The sequence below is a fragment of the Amblyomma americanum genome, chromosome 1, assembly GCF_052857255.1.
Source record: "Amblyomma americanum isolate KBUSLIRL-KWMA chromosome 1, ASM5285725v1, whole genome shotgun sequence".
Lineage (NCBI taxonomy): Eukaryota > Metazoa > Arthropoda > Arachnida > Ixodida > Ixodidae > Amblyomma > Amblyomma americanum.
The window spans coordinates 508,902,736-508,922,954 of NC_135497.1; the positions used below are offsets into that span (position 1 = coordinate 508,902,736).

Consider the following 20,219-nt stretch of genomic DNA (forward strand, 5'->3'; position numbering starts at 1 on the left):
AGACGTTATCGCGGGCGCGAGTTTTGGAGTCGCAAGGGGGGTTCGTTTCGGGGAGAACGTCGGTGGAAGACGACACAAGGCACGGGCACCCTTCAACCTCACGGAATGAAAACAACGTAGCTCGGATCAAGGAATTCGCACAGCAAGAGCCCACCATTACAGTCCGCATGCTATCAGATGCTCTCGACATTAGTGAGACATGCTACCAAATTTCGCATGACAACTTGGGGAAACGAAGGCTGAATGCCAGACTTGTGCCGCACTCCCTCACACCGGACCAGAAGGACACGCAGGAATCAGTGAGCGCTGATTTGCTCTTCGAGGCAGAGGAGGATGCTCCATTCGTCGACAGCATCATTTCTGAAGACGAAACATGGTGTTTTCAATACGATCTTTAAAAAAAAAATCAAAGCACCGAATGGTGCTCCACAAGCTCTCCGGCGTCGAGAAAGGTGCGGCGACAGAAGACCAAAACAAAAACGATGCTGATAGTTTTTTTTTTCGGTGCCAGAAGTGTCGTACACCACGAGTTCATCCCACAATGGCAGACGGTGAATAAGCAGTTTTATAACCGCGTACTCCAACAGATGCGTGATGCACTGCGACGCCATCGCCCTGACTTATGTGCATCTGAACAATGGAGCCTTCTCCATGATAACGCAAGCCGCACACTGCTCTCAGTGTGACAAAATTTCTCGCCAAGCACAGCATTACTGTACTTCCCCATCCGCCATACTCGCCTGACCTCTCCACATGGGATTTTTTTCTGTTTCCTCTTGTGAAGAGAGCCCTAAAAGGTCACTGGATGGGGAACGTAGAGGCCATTCAAGACGCCACGACAAAGTAGCTGACAACCCTGTCAAAAGAAATTTTTCCAACTGTTACCAAGACCTCAAGAAGCGTTGGAAGTTGTGTATAGACTGCAAGAGAGACTATTTCGAAGAGGTACTGAACAAATGATTTCAATGTTAATCGCAGTTTTTTTAATGGACCCAATTTCGGAACATTATGGACACAGGTTGTATGACCAACGTTTTGAACCTGCCGCAAGAAATTCAGTACGGCGCTCATGGACAAGCTGCGCCATCTAGCTTGTGCCTATAAAACTGTTTATGTCGAGCAAGAGCTCTACTACGCTAGTCCGAACCAGTTTCACTGCGTGTTGCCGGAGCCTCGACTGGAGTAGCCAGTGGTTAGCAATGGCATCCCTCCAGCCGCATCTGCGTCTAGAAACAGGTGTTCACTTCGCCGCAGCCTAGCTCCGCTGCAACGTGACTAAAATAGTATATGGGCGTGTACTAGTTAGTGTGGTTAACCATGACGCCATAGTATACTTCAGCATAAAACGTAAAAATGTCCACACGTAATACGTAATTGGAAAGAGGAAGTTTGGCCTAATTAACACTAATTAGACATCTTCACCATCACCATCAGCCTGACTACGCCCACTGCACGGCAAAGGCCTTTCCATGTCTCTCGAATTAACCCTGTACTTTTTCAGCTGCGCCCACCGTATCTCCGCACACTTAATCTCATCCACCCACCTAACTTTCTGCCGCCCCTGCTGCGCTTGCCTTCTCTTGGAATCCACTCCCGTTACCCTAAAAGACCAGCGGTTATCTTTCATTCAGATTACATGCCTTGCCTAAGCCCATTTCTTCTTCTTGATTTCGAGTGTGATGGGATTAACCAGCGTTTGTTCCTTCACCCACTCTGCCCGCTTCTGGTCTCTTCAAGTTACATCTTTTTTTTTCAGTTGCGGATAAGAGTAAATGCAGAATACCGAAATAATCTGCGATTCACTGATGGCATTGTCATGCTGAGTCACTCAGGAGGTGAACTGCAAATCTTGATCAATGAGTCAGACAGGCCGAGCAGAACGGCGGTTCTAAAAATTAACATGTGGAAAACCAAGTTAATGCTCAACAGTTTAGCAAGGGTACAGCAGTTCACAATTCGCAGCGAAGTGCTGGAAGTGGTAAAAGAATACGTCTACTTAGGGCAGATAGTGGCAGCGGACCCGGATCATGAGAGGGAAATAACTAAGAACAAGAAAAGGGTGGAGCGCATATGGCAGGTTATCTCCGATGATGAGTGGCAGTTTGCCTATATTTCTCAAGAGAAAAGTACACCACAGCGGTATCTTACCGGTTCTCACCTACGGGGCAAAAACATTGAGGCTAACGAAAAGGGTTCATCTAAAGTAGAATGCTGCGAGCCATGGAGAGAAAAAGATAGGTAAGTGGTGTAGTATATCAGAATGCAGGTAAGATGTGCTATCAGGCTGGTTAACTAATGCTGAATAGTTAGTTTTTTCAACTATTACTGTTAGGCTTCTCAATAAAGAGAGGCATGTAGCCCACCATAAGTGATATCCACATCAGTTTTCAGATTTCGAAAACGCGGATACCCTTGGCGCTGTGGTACAGCAAATTTTGTCAAATTTTGGTCCAGCAGCATCGCGCCAAAATACGTGCTTTCGAGAAGCTTGCAGGAAAACCAACCTCTCAAGTGTAGGCGACTCTTCAAAACGGCCAAATATTGTTCTCAACAGCACCGATTTTCACGACATTGCGGCTGCGCCCCTAGCTATTCCGCAATCATCAGGAGTAGTAAGACAAAATAACAATGTCTGGTACACACAAGAAAACAGTAGCAAAAAAGAAATAAAACAAACTCTGAGCAATTTCCGTGGATACCCAACACTCGAAAACCTCAAAAGTTATGAAAGGGCAACAGCAAAATTCCCTGCACATTGGTCGCGACGCTAAAAAAAAAGCTTACAAGAAAAACGATATATTGCCACGAACGTGCATCCGCGCACCGTAATTCTTGCCGTACACATTCCGAGCGGCGTAACCACGTGGCCACCAGCCGTACGTATCTGTGACCCTGCCCACGGCATCATAACTTTCTTCAGCACCTTAGCCATCCTACCGCTCATTATCGAGTAGTCCGCACCCGTATCCACTAGTGCGCTAACCTCCTTAGAGTCAATCAGCACGGGTATGTCAAGGGAGACCTTGGTCTTACCAGACCCAGTCGTCGGCGCCGTCTTCGTCGTCGTCGTCGTCGTCATCGGTATCGTGGTCGTCGATTCGGGAAGGGTCAGTCGGCGCGTCAGTGGAAGCTTTTCGGCAATACGGCGTTCGGCGGCCTCGCCTCCAAAGGTCGCCTGTTCTAGTTTTCCCGGTGCGGGCTCGAGGACCCACGCTGTGCACCTGGTCCATAACCGGACTGACGAGGAGAAGGATGGCGAGGTGAGGGCGATCGGGACGTTCGGCGCGGAGGAGGTGGTGAACCACGCCGGCGGGTGACGTATTCGTCAAACTCCTGAGGCTGTTCGGCATGCCGCGGACGGGGACTACCTGCAGACAAGCCTCGCAATCCCAGAGGTCGATATGGACACCGCCGGAAGATGTGACCGGCCTCGCCACAATGGTAACACAGGGGACGTCGGTCTGGCGCACGCCAAATATCGGTCTTCCTCGGCGCCTGTCCTCGAGCTTGCCAGTAGGGAACCGGCTGCTCGGCGTGTACTGCGACTACCGAAGGGGCATACGGTGGCGCGCAGGGAACCGGCGCAGGACGGCGCAGCACGTCCGCATACGTCGCTGGCGGCCAAGCAGCTGGCTGTGGTGGCGGCTCTACTGGAGCGACGGGCGATCTGAGAGCCTGCTGAACTTCCTCCCGAATGGCGCTAGTCAGAGAGTCCACAGGAAAAATCCCCTGAAGTTTCTGCAGCTCCTCACGGACCACAGAACGCACGATGTCCCGAAGGGAGCTTGTATTGGCCCCCGAAGCAGCATCCAGGGGGTGTAGAGCCGAGATAGGGTTTAGCTGCCGGTCGTAGAAATTGTACCGTTGCTGGAGCGCCCTCTCCATGAGCACAGCCCCGGAGAGGAACTCGGCGACTGTTCTGGGCGGGCTTCGCACAAGACCGCAGAACAATTGCTCTTTCACCCCCCGCAGGGGGGCGCCTGCAGCTTGCAGGCGTCGCGACGGTGAGTGGCGACACCGCGGGTTCCCGAGCATCCGCAGGGACATCTCCGCAAGGGGATGATGGTGAACTGTGCATCACCATGGACCCGAGCACCCACGCCTCGCCGTGCGTGGCATCGCCGTGTCCGGGGAAAAGGGGATCCTGGTGGTTGAGCCGATGCCGAGCGTTTGGACCCTTAAGGCCCATCGGCGGAGGCAACACACCACTTTGGCCCCAGCTTCCTGTAGACGGCACCTCCGGCCTGACCCGACAAGGGGAAATCGGCAGTCGTCTTTTCCTTATCCTCCCCTCCATCTTTTACTTTCCTATCATCTTTCTTACAACTCTCCTGTCTCCTCCTCCTTCCTTGGTTTTTCCTTTTTCCTGGCGGCTAGGGTTAACCCTGTGTGGCGAACTATCCTGGGTTTCGTCATATTCGGTTATAGCAATGGTGTACAGCTGGCGTGGGCAGGACTTGTTTTCAAGTTCCTGTCCAGTCCCCTAGTTGGGCTCCATGGTGGGTGGCTGGCACCAAGGCCGAAGAACAAAATTTTTTATGGCTTCCTCCCTGCTTAATAATGATCGCCTTCTGAAAAGAGGGCGGACCGATGTCACAACACAGTTTTTCAGCAAAAAGAAGACAACTTTTCCGAAGTACCACATCGTCCACAGTAAAGAAACAGAAAAGCCAGCCAGACAAATATCCCCGTTCCTTGTTTCAAGAGTTCTTACAGAATCCCTGGGCCCTCAGTACAAAGTCACAAAGTTGGCTTGTGGTGACCTCCTCCTCGAACTGCTCGACATAACTCAGATTTCAAAGCTTGCAAACATTGAAACTTTTGGCGATATTCCTGTCTCTGTTACACCGCACAGATCATTGAACACAGTACGTGGTGTTATCTCAGATAATGATTTCCTGCACCTAACAGAGGAAGAGATGCTTGAAGGACTGAACCCTCAGAATGTTACCAACGTCCACAGAATTACAATCCGCAAAGACAACAAAGAGATTCCGACAAAACACCTGGTCCTGACGTTTGCCTCATGCACCCTACCCGAGTAAATCGAGGTAGGCTATGCAAAAATCTCCGTTCGCCCTTATATCCCCAACCCTAGACGCTGTTTCAAATACCAGAAGTTCGGTCACGGCTCCCAGAGCTGCCGCGGTCGCAACACCTGTGCTAAATGTGCCTCCAATGACCACCAATCAGACGTCTGCGACGCCGCGCCACGCTGTGCAAACTGCGAAGGCGAGCACGCTGCTTACTCAAGGTCTTGTCCTGCCTGGAAAAAAGAAAAGGAAATCATTACAATAAAGACAAAAGATAATATCACTTTTAAAGAGGCAAGAAAGCGATATGCAATGTCGCAAGGCACTTTCTCCTTAACACCCCACACAAACTTCGCCGATGTGGTGCGCGGGCGCGGCGCATCACACCGGTCTCAGGCACCTGCCCAGTTCACACCTAGTGAGGCTGAGGCAGGGCCATCCGCGCCCCTGGCAGATGCAGCGAGAGCTGCTATGCCACCCCCAACAACGGGCCGGCCGTCCTCCAAGTCGGCAGCCCGCAAGGCTTCCACCGTTCGGGAGAAGTCTACCACCCCCCTGCCCGCGGGTTCCCCGCGGAACTCCAGCGTCTCCATGGAGGCGATGGATACAAGTCAAAGCTCGCCTCGGTCGCAACGGCGGCGGGGCTCTCTTGACCGGAAAAAAGAGAAAACCACGATAACAGGCCCTCAACAAGGAGGGACCTGAGGTCTCAAAACACTCCTCCTTAAAATAATCATGGCGTTCCTTATCCACTGGAACTGCCGTGGAATTTTAAATAACTACAGCGATGCAACAGATCTCTTACGCTCTATGTCTCCTGTAGCACTGTGCCTTCAGGAGACCAATTTGGGACCTTTACAAAAAAATATTTTTAAGAATTATAAAGTCTTTCGCCGTGACCGTGAGCAGGCAGATAGGCTCTCTGGAGGTGTTGCTGTCGTTGTTAAGAGCGGTGTTGCAACACGTGAAATCCTGCTGCAGACGAATTATGAAGCCATTGCAGTCACCGTCATTAGCTTTAAAACAATTACCATATGTTCAGTATACCTTCAGCCACACCTCACAGTAACACTTCATGACCTAGAATCACTTTTTAATCAGCTACCAGAGCCATATCTGGTAGTTGGAGATTTTAATGCACACTCCCCCTTCTGGGGGGGGGGGGGTGAACAGACAGACACTAGGGGCCGTATATTAGAAGATTTTATTCTGTGCAATAATGTTTGCCTACTCAATACAGGCAAACCCACATATTGCTCTCCAGCCTCAGGAAAAATGAGTTGCATAGATTTATCTTTTAGCTCTTCTTCCGTTTTTACCGATTTTAAGTGGGATGTTCTCGATAACCCGTACGGAAGCGATCATCTTCCGGTAGTGATTAACTTTTCATCGCCACCATCAGTCATCCCTAGTAAACAACGCCGTTGGAAACTACACCTAGCCGACTGGCAACTATTTAGAGAAAAGGCTAGCCTGGAGAAATTATTTTCAAACAGTCTTAACGTTGACGAACTGAATGAAATTTTTACAAGCTGCATTATTGATGCTGCGTGCCAAGCTATTCCTCAATCGTCAGGAATAGTACGACAAAACAACAAGGTATGGTACACGCAGGAATGCCGGGAAGCAAAAAAGAAGCAAAATAAAGCTTGGGGAGTTTTTCGAAGATACCCAACTCAAGATAACCTCATCAACTTTAAAAAGACGAGAGCAAAAGCTCGGTACATCCGCCGAAATGCCGAAAGAACATCATGGAGAAGCTACGTATCATGCATAAATAGTTCAGTTACGTCGAAAAAATGTGGGAACAAGTCCACAAGTTTAACGGAAGCTTTTCTCCTTACACAATTCCTTTCTTAACAGCTCCAGGTACACAGCCAAATATAGAGGAACAGGCAAACATCTTGGGAGAACATTTCTCAAACATTTCTAGTTCTTCACACTACACAGAAACATTTTTAAAGCATAAACATGCAGTGGAGAAACATAGACTTCCAACAACGGGTTGCACAAAAGAACCGTACAATGGTTTAATAACACTCCAAGAAATAAACGAAGTTCTCTCGGCCGGAAAAAAAGACGGCACCTGGCCCTGACAATATACATTACGAAATGCTAGCACATCTTTCCCAGCCATCTGTGGAGGCGCTCTTGAAGTTTTTTAACCAAGTGTGGGTGCTCGGAAGATTGCCGAAAGCCTGGAAGAAAGCAGTTATTGTACCATTCCTGAAATCTGGAAAACAACCAACATCCCCTACAAGTTACAGGCCGATAGCCCTTACCAGCTGCCTTGCCAAATCATTCGAAACTGTGCTGAATAAAAGACTAACTTTTCTGATTGAATCTCTTGAACTTATTGACATCCATCAGTGCGGTTTTAAGAAAGCATGCTCAACAACAGACCACTTAACTCGCCTGGAAAATACTGTCCGAGAGGCTTTTATACACAGACAGCACTGTCTTGCCGTCTTTTTTGACCTCGAGAAAGCATACGACACCACCTGGAGGTTCGGCATCCTTCGTGACTTAGCAGATCTTGGCATCCGTGGCAGGATGTTGAACTGCCTGAAGGACTTCCTTTCCGACCGCTCATTTCAAGTGCGCCTAGGATCAACCCTGTCCAGGGGCTTCGTTCAAGAGAACGGGGTTCCTCAGGGGTGTATTTTGAGCACGACATTGTTTGTTACAAAAGTAAATTCCATAGCCAAAGTAATACCGAAGGCCATTATGTATTCCGTCTATGTTGACGATCTGCAAATAGCCTGCACATCCTCAAACCTGGTAACATGCGAGAGACAAATACAGCTGACAATAGATAAACTGGTGACCTGGGCAGACGAGAACGGTTTCCGGTTTTCCACACAGAAAACCATGGCCATTCTTTTCTCTATTAAGCGAGGCTTACAGGCCGACCCATTTACACACCTGAACAAAACACAGCTACCGGTGAAAAATGAGCACAAATTCCCAGGCGTAACCTTTGACAAAAAGCTCACTTTCCTGCCTCATATAAATGCACTGAAAACGAAAGCCTCCCGATTCCTCAACATACTCAAAGTACTGTCACGAAAACATTGGGGTGCCGACAGGACATGCCTTCTAAAAATTTACCGCTCTGTAGTACGCTCTACCCTTGATTATGGATGTATAGTGTATGGGTCAGCGAGACCATCATACCTTAAACGACTAGATACAGTGCATAACTTGGGTTTGCGTCTCTCCACTGGTGCTTACAGGACATCACCCATTAACAGCCTTTATGTAGAAACCAACGAACCGTCACTCGAGGACCGAAGAACCATGCTCACGTGCTCGTACGTTTTAAAAATCCGCTCGCTTCCCAAACACCTATGTTACCCCATAGTCACAAAATGCCCATCAAGAACACTTTTTAACAACAATCCTGAAGCTATCAGGCCACTCCTCCTGCGTTTTGAAGAAATGTGTCAAAACCTCGGAGTACTGGACACATTACCTGCCATTGCTCGAAGACGAGCTCCACTGCCTCTATGGCACAATTTTCCGGCAATCTGGGATTTTACCCTTACGCAGTTCCAAAAAAAAACAAACTCCAGAACAACATATAGTACAGGAATTCCTTGCACTTGAAGAAAAATACAGTAGTTTTACGGACTTTTACACTGACGGTTCAAAAACGAATGTTTACGTAGGAAGCGCAGTGGTGCGAGGAAATTCGGAGACAGCAATGCGACTTCCACAGTGCGCATCCATCTTCAGCGCAGAATGTTACGCAGTATGTGTGGCAACAAAAAAAATACTAAACGAGAACCTCAAAAACACTATTATTTACACAGACTCTTTAAGTGTACTTACAGCCCTCCACTCTAGAAACGCAACCACTCCCATACTTGGGGACATCATACACAACATTGTAACAGCAACAGCTCGAGGACAGAACATTAAACTCTGCTGGGTCCCGAGCCACGTCGGAATAAAAGGAAATGAGAGAGCAGATTTGTGTGCCGCTCAAGCTCGGGGCGAGGAAATAAAAAAAGTAGATATACCCTTTAATGACTGTATGAAATTAGTTCAACAGAAATTAAGACAAAAATCGCAGTCGCGTTGGAACAGCGAAGTGAATAATAAACTGCACTTTGTAAAACCAGTTTTGGGTGAATTTAAGTCATGTGTGCACCAGGAACGTTTTAAAGAAGTGGTTTTATGCCGTCTGCGAATTGGCCACACGCACCTCACGCACAACTTCCTGCTAACAAAACAAGATAAACCTGGTTGCGAGGAATGCGGAGAAGAACTTACTGTTAACCACATTTTATTCTCATGTGTGAAACTAGAAAAACTAAGAAAAAAGTACTTCACTCAATTTTATCATGAATACATTCCTTTTCACCCAACATTGCTCTTAGCTGATAATGCCATTGTTAACATACCCTCAGTTTTTAGCTTTTTAAAAGCAGCGGGCGTCCTCGAAAAACTAATTTTTGAACCACTGGTTCACTTTATTACATGATACACCTCAGGCACTTTCTCATTCCTGAGAAGTAGGCTGAGGCTTTTTATTTGATTGGTTGGGAGCCTCAGGATCCTTGCCTAGCCAAGGATAGCCGCTAAGGCTGCCTGACCTTCTTTAAGGCTTTTACCATTAGCGATTTCCAAATTTCTTCTCTTCTTTTACTAGGCAGCACAATGTTTTTAGGTCATCTACGCCATCAGCATTTTTTGATATTCGTAAACATTCTACAGAAAGCCAATTCTACACCTTGAGTTTGGCGCATGATGGCCTTAGCTGCCTATGTGCCATAAAACCCAACACACAACAACAACATTCTCTTGTGCAAAACTCGAAAAACTAAGAAATAAGCACTTTACGAAGTTTTATAATGAATACATTCCTTTACACCCAGCGCTGCTTTTAGGCGAAAATGCCATTGTTAACATATCTTCCGTTTCTAGCTTTTTAAAAGAAGCAGATGTTCTTCAGGAACTGTAAACTTTGATCCACAGCTTTGCTTTAAAATATGACGCATTTCAGCCATTTTCTCATTCCATGAGAAGAGGGCTGAGGAGGTTATTTGAATGGTTGGGAGCCTCAGGATCCTTGCCCAGCCAAGGATGGCTACTGAGGTTATCTGACCTTCTTGAAAGCGTTTATTTTTAGACATTTATAAAATTTCTTCTTTCTCTTATTACTACCAGAACGAAATAGCAATTTAAGTCCTCTACACAACCATGTTTCCTCCCACCTACAGAAAAGTGTTCATATACTTTGAGCATGGCGCATGATAGCCTTAGCTGCTTATGTGCCATTAAACCCAACACAACACAAATTGCTCTTTCACGCCTCTCATCAGGTGTCTGAGCTTTTTCTCTTCCGTCATGGTCGGGTCCGCTCGGTTGCAGAGGCGCGTCACTTCCTCCACGTACATCGCTACGTTCTCGTTTGGTAGCTGAATGCGAGCGGTCAATTCACGCTCGGCCTGTTCACGGCGATCGCTGCTGGTGTAAGTCTCCAATCGTTGGCGACGAAAGTCCTGCCACGTCGTTAGACTCGTCTCGCGGTTTTCGTACCAGATCCGAGCGGCGTCTTCTAAGCTGAAGTAAACGTTCCGGATCTTAGCACTGTCGTCCCAGCCGTTGAAACGCGCAACGCGCTCGAACTGATCAAGCCAGTCTTGGGCGTCCTCCGAGTATCCGCCGTGAAAGGGCTTCGGGATCCGGGGATTTTGCAGGCTCACAAAAGAAGCAGGTATGAACGGGGCGCTGTCTGACCTTGCTGCCGTGGTCGTAGCCATGGGTGCGCTCTCTTGAGGCTGGAGTCCGAATTCTGGAGACAATCCGCGGAGCCTGCGGCTGACACGATGGACGGGGGTTCGCACAATAGGCACCGGGCTTGTGCTTCGGCTCTCCGAGGAAGGATGGAGCATCAGCCGAGAATACCCAAGCGACCTCCACCAGATGTCACAGGCCAGACGGAGAACAGTCGTAGGCGTAGAGGGGGACCGCAGAACGGCCGAGGTTTTTAATCGCCCAGAACAGAGCCAGCTCGAGCGCGCCTCACGCGAACGCGACCACTTCGTCCTCGTCACGGCTTAGCGCGCAGGTAGCTCGAGCCAGGTCCGTGGCAATATCATCTATAAATGGCTGTTACATCAAAACAAATGTGGGAACGAGGTCGTGAACTTAATGGTGGCTTTGCTCCTTACACAGTTCCTTTTCTGGCAGCTCTTAGTACACAAGAAAGCATTAGCGAGCAAGCATGCATACTAGAGAAACATTTCTCTACAGATTCTAGTTCCTCACACTACACGCAGTCATTCTTAAAGCAAAAAAACACAACTAAAAGCAACGACTGCTGACAAGTGGCAAAAACGAACCTTACAACAGCTTAATTACAGTACAAACAGTCCATACAGTACAGTCCAATGGCAAACTGCAAGCGCCCGGCCCTAAAGAATTACATATTGAAATGCTGGCCCACCTCTCTGAAGCTGCTGTAGATGATCTGCTGAAATTCTTTAACGAAATATTTCAATCTGAAAAAATACCAGGTTTGTAAAAAGGCCATTATAGTGCTGTGCCTGAAATCCGGAAAACCACCAACCTCTTCTCGCAGTTTATTACAGGCTGACAGCACTCACGAGTTGTCTCGCCAAATCTTTCGAAAATGTGTTGAATAACAGGTTAATGTATACCCTCAAATCCCGTCAACTTAAGCATTTTGATCAATTGACCACGTCGTCCGCTTTGAACACAGCCCGAGAAGCGTTCATACACGAACAATATTGTCTGGCTGTTTTTTTTGGTATGGAGCAGGCTTACTATACCACATGGGGGCTTGGGATTTTCCGCAATTTGGCAGAACTAGATATCCGCGGAATGGTGCTGAACTACTTGAAAGATTTCCTGCCTGACCTTTCATTTCCTGTGCGCTTGTGTTCAACAATTGCTAGAAAACTCATGCAAGTGAGAATTTTAAGTACAACACTGTCATAAAAATGAAGATAATAGCAAAGGTAATTCCAAAGTCCGCTATGTAGTCTGTATATGCTGATTACCTTCGAACTGCATGCACATGTTGCAGTTTATCAACTTGAGAGAGACAGACGCAACTCACACTGAACAAAGTAGCAATTTGGGCAGACAGAAATGCATTTAGGTTTTATCCACAAAAAGTTTGTTCTTTTCCCGCTCAAAAGAGGCTTGTAGATTAATCCCACCCTGGACCTAAATCAAATTGTACTCCCAGTAAAACAAGGGCATAAATTTCTAGGCACACCTTTTCATCGAGAGCTCACATTGTTACGCATACAAAAACTTCCAAAAGAAGCCTTCTCTCTCCTGGAATATACTCAGTTACCTCACGAAAACCCTGGGGATCCGATAGAACATTTAGTTTACAAATATGCCGCTTTGTAGTGTGCTCCACATTAGATTATGGATGCATTGTGTATGGGTCTGAGAGACAGCCATAATTTCAAAAAACTGTGACCTGTACAAAACCTAGGTCTGCGTCTCTCAACTGACGCATGCAGAACATCCCCCGTGAATAGTAATGTAGAAACAAATGACTCATTCCTAGGAAACTGAACAATGCTCACGTGTGCAAACTTACTGAAAAAAATTGGCACTGGCTCAGCTCGGATAGGCCAGGGTATACGTTAGCGAAAGGTACGTCTCCCTGGTTGATCTTTACCGGAAACTCGAGTGGTGTGATCAGTCACAAGACGGGCCTTCGTATCCTCTTCTATTGGATCCTGTTGACTGACGCCTTCCATAGGCTCTGTCTCGGCGGCTATGTGCCGTCTGTTACGCTCGGCAGTCTGGAATCTCCGTTTGGCAAGGCGTTCCTCTCTCTGTTCAGGCGTCTCCGCTGCTCTCTTCGCCTTCTGACACTCATTCTCTTTGTTGAGTAGCCAAATGACAGCCGACAAGCTCCGTATCGGAAGAGTTAATCTTCTCTTGTCTCTACCGCTGTTTAGCAGCGGCTGGGCTCTCCTCTGCATGCATGTGAAACGTTGTGATACAGACGCCCATTACACCCCCCCTTTTATACGCAATGCTGAGCATGCGACGGGCGGTTCCAGTGGTAGAGCGGCGCGCGGCGAGGCGGGGACGAAGACAGCGGCGCAGCTGTTTGGTCTCTGGTTACCATGGTATCGGCGCATGCGCACAACTGCTCATCCGTGTGACGTCACGTTAGGCTCTGACGGTGGAGCGGGCGCGCGGCCACGGCGATGGCGAAGCGCACGCCGCTCCTTACTCCTCTCCCGTTGCCATGATAACGGCGCATGCGCGCAACTGGCCTCTCCCATGCACCGCGAAATGCTCGACTGGTAGACTAGTGTAGCTCTCGCTACAAAAAACTACAGAGAATGTCTACTACATTCCAATCACTGCGGAAGCACATATTTTTGATACGTAGAAGACAACCATGAGCAGGCAGTGCCGCGGGACTGAGCGCTCCCGCTAGGCCGGCTGCGGACATGCGAGAGACGATTTTGCTTGGGTCAGTACCACCGGATTAAAGCCACGAAGAAGACGACTAAGAGCGGGCAGTTCCGCGGGTCGGAGCTTTCTCGCTATGCGAGCAGACGACGCTAGCAGCCGACGGATGATTTTGCTCGGTTTTGGTACCCATCAGATTAGTGTTTGCGCACTAATAATATCCCTACCAAAATACATTTGTTACCCCAGAGTTACCAAGTCCACATCTAAAGTACTGTCCAATAATAAACCATAATCAATCAGGCCTTTTCCATTAACCTTTAAGCCCGTGTAACACTGCGGAAACACAACAGGGAAATCAACAAAACACGTTCGCTACAGCGAGCTGTCAACAGGTCGCCTAACCAACTAGTTCCACAACTTCTTGTCACACTGCATGAACGGAACAGAAACAAGACGGGTTGCTGAGGTGTTGCCTCGGAATGACATCTTTTGGGAACCAGAACAACAAACAATCAGCGTTCGCGGACCCGGTATGCCCTGTTCGCCGGCCGGGCGAATTTTTTGGAGACACCGCACCAACCAAAGCAAGCACTTTGCAGTGATTTACCGCATTTGTGCCTTTCGTGCTAGGAAACATTATTTGCAAAGTGCAAAAAATAGCGTTTCCTTTCATCACAATGCTGTCCGCCGCGGTACGGCATCTTGTAGGCGGGCGCATAACAACGGGCAGGCTGTCTTGGCCACCGCCAGCTAGATGATTCGGCCGCCGCGGAGAAGCACGTTTCCTACGATCCCCGTCGCATTCTAGTGATCAAGCGTGCACTTCTAACGAACGCGCTTTGTATAAAGACTGCCTCCGCCGTGAGCTCCAGCAGTATCTTGACGGGGTCGTGTGCGATAACCACTCGTGCACTAGCCGGCAGACGAGTGTACCAGTTGCTCGCGTGAACATGGCGCCGTCGTTCTCGCGCCCCGAGGAACGTGACCTAGTCTCGATGTTTGAACAGACCCAAAATCACACAGACCCACAGTATTATCTGCGTGATAGCAATTATTCTTCGTTTCAAGAGGTCGCTAGTTGGGACCGGATATGACAAGTGAGCGCAAGCTATCTGTCCGGCTATTCTTGAACTTGAGATGAATAGGAAAGCAGTGCTGCCTTTTTTTCTTTCAAATAGAAATGAGAATAATTTTACTGGGTTCCCTATTCATTGCAAGTATGATGCGTATAAATCTGCATTATTTTAGTACTCTGGCAGGAACAACCTCGATGAATCTGCAGAGATTGTGGCGTGATGTGTATTGATGTGTATTAATAGTGATACGTCTTATTATTATACTTCAATTGGGCAGGAAGCTGGCCGGGGTGGTATTTCAATGTAGAACAAACAGCTCAAAATACAATATGCGTACAAGTAGGCACAGGACACAGAAAGTGGACGCATGTAGCCCGCGTTTTAATTCTCTCGCCTAAAGTTTTCGAGAGCGCCTTGCTCAGACGCCCTTCGCAGCCAGTTCATCATCCATTTGGAGCATGGTTTCTTCTGCGGTGTAGGCTCGTCGTCCGGGTCAGGAGCCGCGCATGGTGATATTTCCTCCTACATTCTGCGGAACCACAAGCAGCTACGGCAGCGCAAGGTGTCTGCAGTTTCCGCGGCTGTGCACACGCAGCAATCACGGACGGAAGAGAGCACGCGAGCAAGGGCAGAGATGAGGCGGGCAATGCGACGGAACTAGTTTTGCCTGGTGTGACACAGTTTCTGAACAAGTGGCGTACATGCAGGCGACATATGCTGGCGGGCAACAGCGACACGTTTCCTAATTTTTCGTGTTGACGTGGTGTGACAGGATCGCCAACCCGACGAAACCCCTGTTTTGTCAGACAGGTTGGTCCACTGTTTCCGCAGTGTGACTCGGCCTTTAAGATACACGTCGTAGACTAGGAATACAAGATGCCCTACCTCAACTTGCCTCAAGACATGATCCATTGCCGGCATGGTGCAGCCTTCCCGCTGCCTGTGACTTCACGCTAACACGCTGTCGTAAAAGCCAAACACCGCGTGAACACATACAAGAATATCTGGCTCTGAAAGAAAAATATGCAAGCTACATGGGCTTCTACACAGATGACTCAAAATCAACGCACGTCGGAAGTGTATTAGTGCAGGGCAAATGAGAAAAAACAAGACGGCCAAGTTATGTATCATTCTTTAGTGACGAATATTATGCAGTGTGTATGACTTTGTGCAAAATAAGAAATGAGAACATCGAAACAGCGCAATTTAAACTGAATCCGTGAGCCGGCTCACAGCGCTGGAGTCAAAAATATGCATCTGAGCCCTTGGCAGTAAGCGTCATACACAACGTAGAAAACATCACAACACAAGGACGTATGATAAGGTCCTGCTGGGCCCCGAGCCACGTCAGAATAGAGGGTAACGAGAAAGCGGACTCATGTGCTACACGATCTCGCAGTGGTGAAATCGAACATGTGAACATACCTCATAAAGCCTGCATGAAGTTGATACATAATAAATTAAAGAAAAAATGGCATAAGGAGCGGGATAATAAATTTAACAAGCTACACTTCGTAAAAGCCTCCTTGGAAGATTGGAAGTCATGCAAGCGTAAGGAACTTTTCATGGAATTAATTTGATGTCTTCGCCTTGGACGCCCACAATTGACACATTTTCTGTTGACAAAGCAAGACAAACCCTTATGTGAAAAATGTGGAGACGAACTCGCAGTAAACTACGTGTTTTCCTCGTGCACAAAACTTACACGCGAAGAAAAAATTTTCCTCCATTTTACAATGAACACAATCCTTTTCACTCAATGTTGCTCTTGGGTGCAAATGCACTTGTTCTCTTGTCACGTGTGTTTAAGTTTTTAAAGACACCGAGTGTATTAAACGAATTATAGATTTGATTAATCATAGACAATTTATAAACACTTGTTAACCACACCTCAGCCACCTTGTCATTGCCAAGAAGGTTGAGGTCTTATCTTAATTTGCTGGGAGCCCAGAAATACTTGCCCAGCAAAGGATAGCCTCTAGTACTGTTAGGCATTACTAAAATGTTTGTGCTTTGTCATCACAAGCTATGCCAACAAACGTTGTGGCCCTTTACACTACAATCGTTTTTTTTTTCATTTTCATAAAGATTTTAAGGAAAAAAACCACTTCTATTCCTTGAACTTTGCCCACGATATCCTCATATGCTTATCGCCACTAAACCTAACAGAAACTAACAAGAGCCCCTTCCCCTCTCTCCAAGTGTGAAATAGCAGACCAGAGACTATAACTCCGGCCGACCTCTCCATCCTTCCGCACATTTTTTCTCTCTAGACTCTCATGGCTGCCCACACTGTCATAATTATGCCTCTGTGAACGCTTCTTATTGCAGGGCCGCTCACGCGCTCCGCACACGAAAACTCCGAGGGCACATGGCGAGGGCTCGCTCGGCCAGGGCCCACAAACGCTTTGCTGTTCCGGTCATCTTGTACGACGGGAAGGTACTACGCAGTTTTTGTGCATGAGTATGCGGTCGTTCAGGAGACTTTGGCAGAATAAATCTCCTACGACATGCCCTTTCGCTTTGGGTGCACTAACATCAAGCAGCACTGGCATTCTACGCCACTTCATGCATGAAGATTTCACGTACGCATGTGCACCGATCTTTCCTCAAATGCTTTAATCCGAACACGCCATATATTTTTTCTTGTAAATAGTGTATACTGCCGCCATAATCCTATAATTTCTCCAGCCGCCGCTGTGGCCGAATGGTTATGGCGCTCGGCTGTTGACCCGAAATACGCGGGTTAGATCCCAGCCGCGGCGGTTCAAATTCGATGAAGGAGAAATTCTAGAGTCCTGTGTACTGTGCGATGTCAGTGCACATTAAAGAACCCCAGGTGGTAGAAATTTCCGGAGCTCTTCACTACGGCGTCTCTCAAAGCCTGTGAGTCGTTTTGGGACGTGAAACCCCCTAAACTATAAACTATGATTTTCCCGGTCATCCCCCTCTTTCTTTCCACTTCACTCTCTTCTCCCTGTCCATACTCACGCTAAGCACAGCTCAGGTGCTTCAGGTTATGATGACAGATGCAGCGGCTAGCAACATCTTTTTACTTGCGCGATTATTTTATTAAATAAACCACTAATAATTTCCATGCGCGCTGCAAGAGGGACTTAAGCTGCATTAGATCCGTCTTCGCTATCCAATACTGTGGCTTTAAAAAAATTGCGAGGCAGGGGGAAGCAGTTAAAGCGAAAGAGGTACACATGGTTCGTGCATTTTTCATGCAAATGTAATGAGTGAGTGTATGTTATTCTCAAAGCTTGAGAAAGTGCTGCCTTGTGGTTCACCCCTTGGTCTACACAGGGATATGCTGCACTGAGAGTCGACCTCCGTGATATCCATGCCATGGTGAAAAATATTTCGTGGGCGTGACGACGACAGCTAACGTGGCCGACGTGCTCGTGGGAGCTTAAGAACTGAAAAAATGGGTTAAACCGCAAGTGGTCAACGTCGCTAAAATTTCATGGGAGTAGGGTTCAGAATTACTAGCAGAAAAAGAAAATCTATGCATTACTCTTGAGACCTGGGTCTCAATTTCTAGAAACAAATTGTACTCTAATGATATTGTCTGGACGTAAAAATCAAGTTTTCTGATACGTGAAATACCTACTGATAACAATATTAGATATGTGCACAGTTCAATAAAAAGCGTCATTACTTCTGCTAAATTGTATTGTTCTTTGTCGAGTGAAGGAAATGACCACACCAGGGACCAAGCAAACGCTTATTTTTCTCGTGGAAGCGGGTGACGTGCGAAACCGAGAAAAAAATAAAATTAGGCAAGGACTATATCAAGACACTTATTTACTAAGCTCAGTGTTTTAGAGCAGAAGCTCTACTCGTCCGATGCAAAAACTCACGGTCACTTTGCTCCGAAGAATGACCTTAAGGCGGTGGAGTTGGGATGTGGCTGTGACGTCATACCATGTGACTCGCCGCACCTTGGCGCCGCTGCGGTGATCCAGGCCTGCAATGTTCCCTCGCCTTCCCAACTGCGTTCATCTTCGTGATTCAACGCTCACCCCGCAATTGCGCTGAATCACATGAATCATCGTTCATCTGATAAGATAAAAAGCACGAGGCCTGGCGTTCGCAGATAGCCATGGAGAAGTCGCGCGCTTGAACCAGCGCTTCGGCTGTGTATCGTAGATGGCTGATTGAATCTGATGAACCTTATGATCATGTCTTCTCTTTAATCAAGCAACAACCAAGCAAGAGAGAGAGAGACGAACGAAAAGGCAGAGAGGTTAACTACCAAGTATTAATATGCCTCGAGCCTCCCTTTCTAATTAAACAGCTCATTCATTCATTTATATGCAATAAAATTAAACCACAGCAAACCGTGTCTGACCATGCCCAATCAAGCTTCCGCTCTGTAAACTAAGTTCCGCTGGGTTGAACCCTGCAGCCAATTTTTTTTTCTTTGAGAATATTTACTGAGAGCGCTAACATCAAAAAAGCACCGCAGGTGCTGTGTACGGGGTGCTCAGTTTTCTAAAACAAAGAAATCACTGCCACTCATAGCTGCGAGATCGCTGTGTGCGCTTTTGTATGTACAGGAAGCGGCAATATTACCGATGACTGGCACGCGACTGGCGCGCAATGAACTTTCTTATTTCTTCCCTGAAGCTTATCGGTCTTGTGGGTATTACTTATCCAAACGAAAGCTATATAGAACAAAGAAAATGTGCTTGCCACTCGCGCCTAAGCGTGCGAGTTGCCTTCTACATTGCTGCTACCTTTACTGTGTCTGGGCGGTGAAGGGCAAAAGTCATGTTCTTCGTAGTAGCTGAGTGGGCTCTGTCGCTCGCCTGGAGGGCGCACGTTTGCAATCCTCTATATGGGGCCGACATTCAGGCTGAAGTGCAAAAAAGCTTTGGCACCGAGAATTCTGTAAACGTTAAACAAATGGAAGGCTCTTTCTGTTGCGTGCCGGCTACTCTGCGCACAAATTAAATCCATAGCATTACATTATCTAAGGACGAAGTTAAAACTTAGCGAGATAAAACATCCAAACGTTTCCAAACCGCCAACGCTCAGCTCTACGATATACAGCCTATGGCAGCTCAAATGTAAATATAATTTAGTTTTAGGCAATCGCCTCTTATTTTCATGTTTCTTTGCTGGAGCAGTAGCCAGACCCTTTTCGCAGTGCGTACCAGTGCTGTTCAAACTTGTGGGTTGGTGACTGCGAGCGGTTGGACACAGTGAGAGATCACTGCTGATTTTTGCATCTTCTTATCCGCCGACCTCACCCTTTAGCTCCACTGAGGCTAAAGAAGCGACCGCAACAGCTCCTCCGCACCTCCTACTCTGTCTCCTCCACCCCACTTCAATCTTCTAACCCCTGTTCTCTCAGTGTGCCCTAGGCCGCAACCTGGTCATATGGCTATGCAGTGATATTCTTGACGGCTCCTACTCCTTGGCCCAAACGTCCTTTATCTCTATGGTTCGCCTAGACAACATTTTCCTTGGTCAGTCGGACATTCGTTATGTTAATAAAAATAAAAATAATAATAATAATAATAATAATAATAATAATAATAATAATAATAATAATAATAATAATAATAATAATAATCCCCTGTCTACGCACTAACGTCACACAGGCTTAATCTAATCTGAGGAGAAATGAAAAGGCCCGAAGGCAATGATATAATTTTACCACCCATAGGTG

General features: G+C 47.3%; 1 protein-coding gene across 1 annotated transcript in view; it reads left to right on the plus strand.

The window, feature by feature from the left end:
• The window catches only part of LOC144128227 (phosphatidylinositol-3,5-bisphosphate 3-phosphatase MTMR14-like), a 108,958-nt gene that overhangs the window by 48,378 nt on the left and 40,361 nt on the right, over window positions 1-20,219 (plus strand). Inside the window, exon 4 of the mRNA XM_077661461.1 lies at window positions 16,868-16,976. Coding sequence (XP_077517587.1) covers window positions 16,868-16,976 — 109 coding nt within the window. The remainder of the gene's footprint in view (window positions 1-16,867; window positions 16,977-20,219) is intronic.